At 34.9% G+C, this 12,349-nt stretch overlaps 1 protein-coding gene across 1 annotated transcript in view; it reads left to right on the forward strand.

Moving 5' to 3' along the window:
• ttc7a (tetratricopeptide repeat domain 7A) overlaps nucleotides 1-12,349 on the forward strand; it is a 67,294-nt gene that overhangs the window by 23,631 nt on the left and 31,314 nt on the right. Inside the window, exons 9-14 of the mRNA XM_082154442.1 lie at nucleotides 1,772-1,835; nucleotides 4,287-4,424; nucleotides 7,481-7,564; nucleotides 9,353-9,457; nucleotides 11,947-12,064; nucleotides 12,185-12,242. Coding sequence (XP_082010568.1) covers nucleotides 1,772-1,835; nucleotides 4,287-4,424; nucleotides 7,481-7,564; nucleotides 9,353-9,457; nucleotides 11,947-12,064; nucleotides 12,185-12,242 — 567 coding nt within the window. The remainder of the gene's footprint in view (nucleotides 1-1,771; nucleotides 1,836-4,286; nucleotides 4,425-7,480; nucleotides 7,565-9,352; nucleotides 9,458-11,946; nucleotides 12,065-12,184; nucleotides 12,243-12,349) is intronic.

Here is a 12,349-nt window from a genome sequence, read left to right on the forward strand (position 1 = left end):
GTAGGAAACATTATTTAAAGCATAATCAGAAAATAAAAGCAGAACAAAATAAAACTAGATAAGTTAAGTTTGATGACAAACTTTAATGTTGGCTTGACAAAGCCCTGTCTGAAATGTAAAAATACATTTTAAAAGCTTGAAGTGTGAAGTTTTACTTCGAGAAGTCGAAAACAGTCTTTTTTTTAGACATACTTCCAATGATATACTACTTTATATAGTCTACTCTGCTAAGACTCCTAAGAAACCACATGAAATGCATTCAAAAAACACTAAGTACACACACTGTAAAGTTTAAGGAGTGACAACCACATTTAAATATTGGATTTTATCCTTTAATTTTTCATTCCGTGAATGTCAGAACACAACTTACCAAGTTTACCACTTTTCCAGAAAGGTTGTGTATTGTGGCCTCTACTGGGAGTTGCTGGCCTCTTCTTGGGTTTTGTTAACATGCTTTATCTTACTTTAATATGTAGTATAAAAAAATAAAAAATAAATCCAGAATGTTTAAGCAAATTGCTAGCATGTTTCTTACATGTTTTTGCATGTTGCTTGCATGGTTTAACACATTTTCCGAGCATTTTGAACGTTTTCATGTTGCTGACATGTTGCTAAGATGTTTCTAGCATGTTTTAGCTTATTGCAAACATGATTTAGGATTTGAGAGCCTGTTTCTAGCCTGTTTAACATATGATTTAGTATTATGCTAGCATGTTTCTAACATGATTTATCATGTTGCTAACATGTTTTAGCTCACTGTTAGCATGTTTTAACATGTTTCTAGTTTGTTTCTAGCATGTTTGTTGCATTTCAGCACGTTGTTACCCTGTCCAATAAGCAAGTTGCTAGGCTTTGCTAGTGAGATAGATAGATAGATAGATAGATAGATAGATAGATAGATAGATAGATAGATAGATAGATAGATAGATAGATAGATAGATTAAGGTATGGTATGAACTTTGTGGATGCAGCTTAAAATTCTCTAAAATAGTTTTTGTATTAAAGTTTTGATCCCCTCAATGAAAGTCTATAGGATTGTTCGGTTTACGAAAACCGTAAGTCAGATAAGTTAGAAAAGATATAGCAGACCAAGTCATATTGGAGGTCTGTGCCGAGTTTGTGGGTCATAACTTTGTCTAACCAGAATAATAAGTGTTAATTTTTAGCAGTTGTATGTACAGTATCTCACTGCTATCATTAAATTGTATTGTGTACATCAGCCATTTGGCAATATTGATCGATCACTAGAGTCAGGGAGCAATGAACAAGGAGACGAGCCGATGACAGTGCTGGGGTTTGTTTGCCTGCTTTAAAATTCAGGACACGGCGGAATGCTGTGTTGTGAATAAAACATACTGTAACTGTACCTGTGAGTCTGCAGACTCCAGGCAGAGAAAGGAAAAATACAAGAGAGATGAAAAGAGATGGAGGGACTTTTGAGAATATGTCTGAAGAACAGAAATTAAAACAGATAAAAGGAATATTCTAGTTTATTATTCCTGGTACAGCTCAGTAACATGCTATGATGGGATTCCAGATGCTGGAGGGAAGTAGGATGAAGGGATGAGATGGGGAAAAAAGGGATGAGAGAAAACTGGCTGTAAAGAAAGAGGAAATTGTTCAGAATACCAATTAAACATTTTAAAAAAGGTACAGCTACGAGGATGGCAGTAAGTCCAGAGAGCTCAGTTACAGACTGACATATGTAACTAGAGACCGACACGCACACATTTGTGACGTGTTTTTTCTTTTTCCCGCTGCCACCATGTAGAGCGTTCTGTCCACAGGACGTGGTTGAAGAGGCGGTGCTGGTGCTCCTCATCACAGAGTCAATGGTGAGACAGTCTTTCTCACATTCATCCTTTCTTCCTTAACATGCTGTGCTGTGACGTCTCTTCTCCTTAGCTGCATCTTAAGAACTATTGCATGAATACTGTATAGCATAAAAGAATAGTTCACTGAAAAATCTGAATATATTAATAATATATTTTAATCTTAATAATGTACTTATCGAATCATTTCAAAACCATAAGCTGTTATTTTTTTAGGTAGTTCACAAAAGGAGGAATTTTTAAGAATGCTCCTCTTTTCCATACATACAGTAGTTTAGTGTGACCTCTAAATTGTCCTCAAAAGGCGAATTAAGTTGGATGCTCCTGAATATACTTTATTTGGCAGGCAAACAGTTCAGTTCAATTCAATTTAAGTTTATTTGTGTAGTACTTTCACAATGCTTATTGATTCAAAACAGCTTTAAAGAAAATGCTTGTTTCAATGTTACAATAAAGTAAGTATTCTGTTATCAGCCAGAGATGAGTGTATCAAAGTAATATCCATATGGCAGTAATAAACAGTTATAATATAGTGCATTGTGTGGTTAGTTAACTTCATGTATTCAGTTAAGCTAACATAACAAACATGCTAAACAGCAATTACAACTTGTACTCGGAATTATTACAATATAAGGATCATTTTATAATATGAGGATAGTATTAAAAGTTTGAATGTCGATCCAAAGTTGCGATCCATAGCATTTTAGGCAAAAGATGATGTGTATTTGGAACTATTTCATCAGATATAATTCTAGTACAAATTTATGAGAAGCATAATGTGAATGCTTGGCTAAAGAGATGCGAGTTTTATCTGATTTAAACAGAGAGAGAGAGTGTCTGAGCCCCGAACTTTATCAGAAAGGAAGTCTATTTTATAATGTAGGAGCCAAGTGCGAAACAGTTACATGCTTCACATAAATCGAGTTGGGTCAGTAATTTTTTTTTTATTTAAAGAAATTATTGCTTATTTTCACCAACTGGCCATAAATGATAGTAAAGACATGTATAATATACAGTATATAAAGAATCCTGAATTGTTTTTTTACGGTTTTCAAGCTGTTTTCAACATTGATATTAATAAGAAATATTTATTGGGCATTAAATCAGCATATTAGAATGATTAATGAAGGATCATGTGACACTAAAGACTGAGTAATGTGCTGATAATTCAGCTTTGCATCGAAGGAATAAATTACCTTTTAGAATATTTTTTATTTTATTTAAATGGTAATAATATGTCACAATTTTAGAGTTTTTACTGTGTTTTTGATCAAATAAATGCAACCTTGGTAAGCATTAGACATTGGTAAGTATAGACATTAATTAAAAAAAAATCTTACTGACCCCTCCCAACTTTTGAATGGTAGTGTATGTTTTCTAGCAGATATCAAGAAAATGTTGAGATATGTAGGATTAATTTATGTCATTCCACATTAGTTGATTTGGTCTGTAACACTTTATTATGGGGAACACATACAGTATTCACTACTAACTATGACTTTTGCTTCAATAAACTCCTAATTTACTGCTTATTAATAGTTAATAAGGTCGTTTTGTAGCGTTTAAGTTTAGGTATTGGGTAGAATTAAGTGATGTAGAATAAGGTCATGCAGAATAAGGCATTAATATGTGCTTTATAAGTACTAATAAAAAGCCAATATCCTAGAAATATGCATGCTAATAAGTAACTAGTTAATATTGAGAATTTAACCCTAAAATAAAGTGTTACTATTTGGTTTCTGACTGTGGTAAAACTTTACATTTTTAACATCAAGGGCTTTAATGTAATGCAACTATGGACGCTTTTATTTTAATCATAGAAAATGTGGTTATGCTTTATTTTGATTCTACTACTTATAAGAAACTTTGCAACTACATGTCTACTAACTCTCCTTAGAGTATTAGTTTACTGTAGTAGACTGATAGTAGACTGTTAGGTGTTTGTAGAATAAGTTGACATGTAGTTGCAAAGTTACTTCTAGTCATTTGAATGTCTATTGGAGGAGCATTAAAATAAAGTGTTATGAAATATTAAGCAGACAGTCTACTAATACTCTAATAAGAGTTCATTCATATGTAATTGCAATGTTACTTATAGTTAGTAGAATGTCTAAGGTTTTTAATTTGTTTGTCAGATACTTAATTTTATATTATAACCTTTTATATTCCACTGGCAAAGTAACACCACACAAGCCTTGAGGGTGAGTAAATATTGACAGGATGGTGAACTATCCTTTTGACATGGGCTTCCAAACCCTAAAGGCATTTTGTGTTTGTCCGTATTTGACACCCAATTCAGTTCTTGAACACTTCACTAATGAGCTGATGAGTTGAATCAGACGTGTCAGATAAGAGAATCATCTAAATTGTGCTGTGCTGGAGGTTCTCCTGGACTAGGATCTAGAGATGCAGCTTCAACAAAACTCCTGAGCCTCTCTCTGTTATCCCCTATAGGCCAGTGGCGAGGCAGTGATCAGCCGCACCCCGGAGCACCGGGAGGCGAGGGAGAGCAGCATGCAGGACGCCTCCTCCGTCTATGACCTGCTGAGCATCGGCATGGCCAGGAGGGGGCAGTACTCCATGCTGTCCGAGGTAAGATGTGTCAGCACAGATCCGTATCGACCCCATGCTTTGCAAACAGGAGCAAGGAAGTGACCAGTATTTTATGTAGTGGCTTCTTTCACCTTCTTTGTCGCAGGTCGCCTCTTCCAATCTTTCAATCTCTCTCTCAATCTCTCCTAGCTGTATGGGTGATTTTTTTCCCTTCTTCCTCCGTCCTGTCCTTTCAGTAGTTGAGCCGTTGCGTGATGGTGAGCGTTTACTCAGAGGCGTTCTCAGGTGAATCTGAATCTAAGCTCAGTGTTTTCAGTAGGTTCATTTCAACTGAATCCATGTCATTTCACTGATAACCCACATTACACTGCTATTACTCGGCATTATCAACAAATGCCTGCATATAGAATTGTTAATCCCGTTCTCATCAATTTTATCCCCACTTTTTCATGCATGTGCCATGATGTGATGTGTACAGGATACACACAATCCCCTATCGGTGCTGTAAACAACAAGATCCTTCCTAGAAATGCTGAGTTATGCTGAGCAATGTCAATCACATTAGGGTCATGCCAAATCAACCAAATATCAGAAACTTCCCCGGTTCAAACTTTTTATTTTGTTCATATTTTTCTGAAGAAAGACAAACATAAATAGTGATGAAAGCCCAAATATTAAATGTCAAATCAAGTCACTTTTATTTATATAGCGCTTTTTACAATACAGATTGTTTCAAAGCAGCTTTACAGAGATAACAGGAAAATAATGCAACAAAGTTTGTTTCCTAATTTACATTCATTTACATTAAATTAAATTATTGTATATTGACTGAGTAATCCTCTTTTTTTTTGTGTCAAAATTACAATTTTCACCTGAGATTTATAGCCAAATTACAGAGGGGTAAAAATGATTTTAGATTTTTACATGGAGATTGGTAGGTCTATTAGTAAAATCTGTTAATTGTTGTTATCTTTGTTGCATTTTATGCCAACAGTGACAGTTAAAAAATGGGAAAAGCACTACTTGTGTTTTTGCCCCAAGTTTTTGCCTGTAACTCAAGAAGTATTAAAGATATCTTAATATCCTTTTAAATTATGGTTCTTAACAAACTTTTCTTTTGGTATCTTAATTTTAAAGGCCCTCTATGGTTCAACCCCAGAGATATGGAGATCTTAATGTGGTTCCATAAAGTTAATTGGTCAATTGCACACATTTTTAGTGGTCGAAAACCACTTTTCTTTTAAAGAGGAATATCTTAACAACAAATAATGTTGAAACTAGAAATGTATCTCATGTATTTTCTATCAACACAATTGTATAGAATGTTCCTGTCTGAGTGCCATAAAGTTTGTGTGCCTGTAACTCTAAAACTGTTAAAGAAATATTAATATCCTTCTATACTTTTCTTTTGGAATCTTAATTTTTAAGGCCCTATATGGTTCAATCCCAGAGATATTGGGATCTAAATGCAGCTCCATGTTCAATTTGTTGTTTACCCATTTTTAATGGCCCAAAACCAAAATGTGGTTCACTTTTCACACAGCTGATACTTATTGCATTTAAAGATGAATGTCTGAAGAACAAATAATGTTTAAACTAGAAATGTATCTTGTTTCCTTCCATCAAAAAAATATAACACACCTGCCAAAAATACACTGAAATGGCCAAGTTGAGGCACATTAACTTGCTCTCAAAAGTGTATTTATAAGATTATATATTTTAACTAGGTTTAGAGATATTTGTATGAAGGGAATTTGTTAATTTTAACAGCTTCTGAAGCTACCAAAAGTTCAAATATGCAGTATCATTTGTAACTACACGTTACCGCATTGACATCTGTATATCTATGTGATTGAACCATATACTGTAGGGCTTTAAAAATGAGGATTCTAAAAGAAAAGTTTATTAAGAGTTAGAATCTATAATAAGGATATTAAGATGTCTTTAATACTTTTAGAGTTACATGTATGCAAACTTTATAATATTTATGGCACTGATATTTAATATTTATGGTATGTTCTATGCCATTGTGTTGATAGAAGAAAAAAAAAAGAGATACATTTCTAGTTTCAACTTTATTTGTTGTTAAGATGTTCCTCTTTAAAAGATAAAAGTATCAGCTGCATGCAAAGTGACCCACATATGTTTTTCGACCACTAAAAATGTGTACAATTGACCATTTACTTTATGGAAACGCATTAAGATCTCCATATCTCTGAGATTGAACCATAAAGGGCCTTTAAAATGAAGATTCCAAAAGAAAAGTATGTTAAGAGTTATAATCTAGAAGGATATTAATATATCTTTAACAGTTTTAGAGTTACAGGCACACAAACTTTATGGCACTCAGACAGGAACATTCTATACAATTGTGTTGATAGAAAATACATGAGACACATTTCTAATTTCAACATTATTTGTTGTTAAGATATTTCTCTTTAAAAGAAAAGTGGTTTTCGACCACTAAAAATGTGTGCAATTGACCAATTAACTTTATGGAACCACATTAATATCTCCATTTCTCTGGGATTGAACCATAGAGGGCCTTTAAAATGAATATACCAAAAGACAAGTTTGTTAAGAACCAGAATCTAAAGGGATATTAAGATAGCTTTAATACTTCTGGACTTACAGGAATGCAAACTTGGGGCAAAAACAAAAAATTTTCTCATTTTTAACTGTCACCGTTGGCATATAATGCAACAAAGATTTCTAAAGTTAACAGATTTAAATAATAGACCTACCAATCTCTGTGTAAAAAATTAAATAATTATGTCATTTTACCCAACCTGTAATTTGACTCAAAGGTCGTTTTGACCCCCTCTACAAAATAGTGGATTACTTAGTTAATATACATTCATGACATTTAATATTTTGGCTTTCTTCTTCATTTATTTTTTTATTTCACCATAAAAAAATAAATAAAAATAATAATAATCTAAATCAAAGATTTTAGCCGGGGACCTCTGGTTGAGTTGACACGGAATGACCCATTATCATTTAGCTCTATTTCTTCTCTGGTGTTTCTGGGAAGGCTGATTCCCTGATTCAAAGTAATTTTTTTCTGACTGTGTTGTGTGATTGTTTGCCATCAGTGTTTGGAGCGGGCCATGAAGTTCTCCTATAATGAGTTTCATCTTTGGTACCAACTTGGCTTGTCTTTGATGGCAAGTGGGAAGGTGAGATTCATGTCCTGTTGTCATCATCAATGTTTTGTTGCTAAATCAACTAAATAAATGAGTTCTAGTAACTGAAAGAAACAAAATACATAAGGTTTTGTACAAAGTAAATGTTTTTAAATTAGTTTGTATGAATGTTCCTTAGTGCAATTCTTGAAAAATTCTTAAGAAATTCTTCATTGTTTTCTTAAGAAGAAAATGACATGCTTTGGTGTTATTTGACTGAAGGTCGAGTATTGCTGAAGACTCGCTGAATGAAAAAACACCTCAAAGCCAGTCTTTTTGAGCTGCCTGCAGATTCATCGTGTGTGTTGCACAATCCCAGCGTGATACAAATCCAATCACTTCTGGCCAACTGTCATATGCATGTTTTAGAGAGGGTCGAGTTTACACTTGACATAAACATAAGCATGTTTGGAAGCGTGATGTAAGCGGGCTGTGAAGTTTGCGTGAGAAATGACACAGATCCACAGAGGACAATACTTCTCACGTGAGCTTTACAACACTCTTAAAGGACAAGTTCGGTATTTTACACTTAAAGCCCTGTTTTCAGATCGTTTCTGATGAAATACAATGGTTAAGATTGAAATTTGGACAAATGCTGCTGGCCCGAGAATTTTCGGTTTCTGTGGTAGCACCCCCCCACCTCCACAATGGTTGCATAGGTGGACTGGAACAATCCTTCCTAAAACGCATTAAACTTTCGTTTACAAAGACGTGAAACTCACCGAGTGGTCAGGGGTGTTCACTGATATGCTCACACAAAAATCGCTGCAAAAGATGCTTTCCAACAGGTTTTATCGTAGTTTTTGTCCAACTCCATTGACTTGTATTGGATGAAAAACTACGATAAAACCTGTTGGAAAGCATCTTTTGCAGCAATTTTTGTGTGAGCATATCAGTGAACACCCCTGACCACTCGGTGAGTTTCACGTCTTTGTAAACGAAAGTTTAATGCGTTTTAGGAAGGATTGTTCCAGTGCACCTATGCAACCATTGTGGAGGTCGGGGGGTGCTACCACAGAAACCGAAAATTCTCGGGCCAGCAGCATTTGTCCAAATTTCAATCTTAACCATTGTATTTCATCAGAAACGATCTGAAAACAGGGCTTTAAGTGTAAAATACCGAACTTGTCCTTTAAGCCGAGCTTCATGACATGCTTAGAGGATGTTTATCTTAAGTGTAAACTTGACCCTCTCATGAATATGCATTCAACAGTTGGCCAGAAGTGATGCTTTGTATTAAAAAATTATAAGTATGCTTCTTCTACCCACCTATCATTTGCTTCAGAAGATTCATTTTTCTAGAAATCTTTGTGTTCACCTGCAGAAAGAAAGTCAGATACTGTATATCCGGGTTGGATTGAGGGTGGGTAAATAATGAGAGAATTTTCATTTTTGGTTGAACTATCTCTAGACTCTCTGAGTCTGAATTGCCATAAGTGCACAATGTGAAACAACGCAGTGCTTGAAAGTTACAGATACTTGTTTAGTAACCGACCACAAATCGTCAACTGCCTCAACTTTCAACTGCAGTGTTCAGTGACGGTAATTCCCACTCTGCATTTTCCTTTTAGTGTTTTGTTGTAGATTTATAGTAAGTTTCAGAAGTCTCAAACGCATAACCGTTGTGCACTCCACTTGTCCAATCAATGTTATTAACCTTATGCAAATAAGAGCGTTACAGATGTAGGCCTACAGTGCGATAAACTAAAATGACCCTAGGTTTATCTTACATGTCTGCATATATAAATGAATGAAACCTGTATTGTTAATGATATTGTACAGAATGAGAGTGCAGTTTCAGTCCTGAAAGAGTGTGTGACAATGAGACCACAGGACCCCATCCCACCTCTGCTTGCAGCAAAAGTGTGCATCAACCAGCTACACTGGGTGAGAAAAACATTTACATTTAAATGATTTAGCCGATGCTTTTATCCAAAGCGACTTATAAATGAAGAGAGCAATAGAAGCAGTCAAATCAACAATAGGGCAACAATATGCAAATGTCGTGACCAAACTCAGCTAGACCAGCGCAGCACACGTAGCATAGATTTATTTTTTATATAATAGATGTAGAATAGTTAGTGTTCATACTACTGAGTCAAATGTTGGCGAAAGAGATGCATCTTTAGTAGATTCTTGAAGATGGCTAAAGACTCAGCAGCTCGGGTTGAGATAGGCAGGTCGTTCCACCAGCTTGGGACAGTGAAGGTAAAGGTCCGTGAAAGGGATTTTGTTTTAGGATGGTGCCACAAGGCGCCGTTCACTTGCAGAACGCTAGTTTCTGGAGGACATGTAGGTCTGAAGTAATGAGTTAAGATATAGGGGTGCAGAAGCCAGTGGTTGTGCTGTAGGCAAACATTAGTGCCTTGAATTTAATGCGAGCGAAACACACCAAGCACATGTGAACAATATTCATATTCATCCTGCAAAAAAAAAAGGATCTTATATACAAAAAATGTCACACAGTTTTATAGAGCAATTCAATTCAGTTAAAGTTCCAAGAGTTTCAGTCTCTAAATATACACTACCAATATAAAATATAAAAATTTAAACTTTTATTCAGCAAGGACACATTAAATTGATCAAAAGTGAATACTGCACTATTAATCAATGAACCCTGGGGAAAATATGTATCATGGTTTACACAAAAATAGTAAGCAGCTCAACTGTTTTCAGCATTGATAGTAATAAAATAAATGCAGCCTGAGTGAGCATAAGAGACTTATTTCAAGAACATAAAAAAAAAGTCTTACAAATGCCAAACTTTTTGAATCATAGTGTACTTTCCAGCAAAGTGATTCAATATGATGAAGACTATTAAATGAAATAAGCAATGTGCATTTCAGGTAAATTCATTCATTTTGGCATCTATAAGTCCTTGAATCCATAAATCCTAATACCTAAATCCTATATAATCCTAATATATTTATATAAATACTAGCTATTCTTATAACTTTATTATTTATGGTATGAGAAACATTAAATCTGTATTTTCAGTTTTTTTTATATTATTCAGCTCAGTCTTAGATGGGGCCCAGATTCAATCACTAATAAGTGACCTCTGTGTTACAACATTAGTAACATTGCCACACTATTAAGACACAATGCAATGTACAGTCACGACACTATCAATCAAATACACACTACAGTCCTGTTGAGATTAGGGCACATCTGGTAGAAGCGTAGTGCTTAATACAGACTGTATGGCATAAGAGGCTTACTGAACAATAGGGTCGTATAGCCACAGAAACCTAATGCATAGGCTTTAATGTCAGATAGCACGCCATCCCAGTCACACTTCAGTGCAGCCCTTTATCATCCCTGCATCAAAACAGGGAATGTGAGGACTTCTCCTCAGGCAGTTGTCCTTCCTGATTCATGTCAGCATGTCAAGCTTTTAAATTAATGAATATCATATGACATTAAGTCAGCTTATTATGCTCATATGAATGATATATAATGTGAATGCATGATTACATGTAGGGATTTGTCATAATTTGGCTTCAAATTTGGGCAGTTGACATGACCTAAAAAGTGTTTACAGATAAAGAATTATAAATAAATATGATTTTTTTAAGGGTTTAAAAGATGTTTCTTTTGCTCACCAAGGCTCAATAAAAATCACAAAAGAGTAAATTAAAGTCATATTGTGAAATATTATGCCAATTTAAAGCAACTTTACTGTTTTATTATTTATTTTAAAATGTAATTTATTCCAATTATGGCAAAGCTGAATTTTCTAAATTGACATTTGATCCTTCAGAAATCATAATATGTTGATATGCTCAGTTATTATTGGTACTCAATTATTAAAAATGGTTCTTATTATTATAAACTGCTTTTGCTGCTAAATATTGTGAATATTGTGGAAACCGTGATAACAATTTCTTTTTAGGATTCTTTGATTAATAGAAAGTTCAATGAACAGCATTTATTTAAAATAGAAATCTTTTGTAACCTTAAAACTATTTCTTTAATGTCTCTTTTAATCAATTTAATGCGTCCATAGCATATCACAGTTTCCAACAAAAAAAATAAAATAAACAGCACACCTGTTTTCAACATTCAACATAATAATGATACATGTTTCCTCAGCACCAAATCAGCATATTAGAATGATTTCTGAAGGATCATGTGACACATTGTAATGTAAAATATTGTTATTTTTTATTTAGCTTATGCTTTTGTTCAAAGTGACTGTTATGTTTAGTTTATAGTCAATGATGATGTTGGATTCAAACTCCTCAAACCTTTCAGTTTCCTGCTTAGTTCTTTAACCACTATGCTACAGCTCCAATATATCACATCATCACAAGTTGATAACCACTGATATAAATCATCCAAATGTCTAATGCGTGTTTAAATGTGTGTGTCAGCTGGAGGATGCAGTGTCCCTCGCAGCAGGTGTGGTTGCTTTAGGAGAGTGTGCTGGGGAGTCTCTTCCTCGAGCTCATCTGGCCATGGGACTGTGCCGTAGTATGCAGGCAACTGACGGTAAGCCCGTTTATCCTTCTCTGAACCTACAAAATGAGCTAGGCCCCCAGCTGTCCTCAGCTGCTCTCTGCTCCCTCTCTCATGTCTGCAGTGACTCACTGTTTAACTGTGTGTTTGCAGCCACTCTGAAAGCAGACCGCGATGAGTTCAACAGAAGAGCGCTGCAGTCACTACGGAAGTACGCTTGATGTTTACCTTTTTCACTTCAGATTGTGTTAAGGAGGCTTCAGCCACCCACTTTGTTTTGGAATTGTTTGGACTCTTAAAGCCTTTTCTAAACCCCGT

Source organism: Leuciscus leuciscus, assembly GCF_965113295.1.
Source record: "Leuciscus leuciscus genome assembly, chromosome: 22".
NCBI lineage: Eukaryota > Metazoa > Chordata > Actinopteri > Cypriniformes > Leuciscidae > Leuciscus > Leuciscus leuciscus.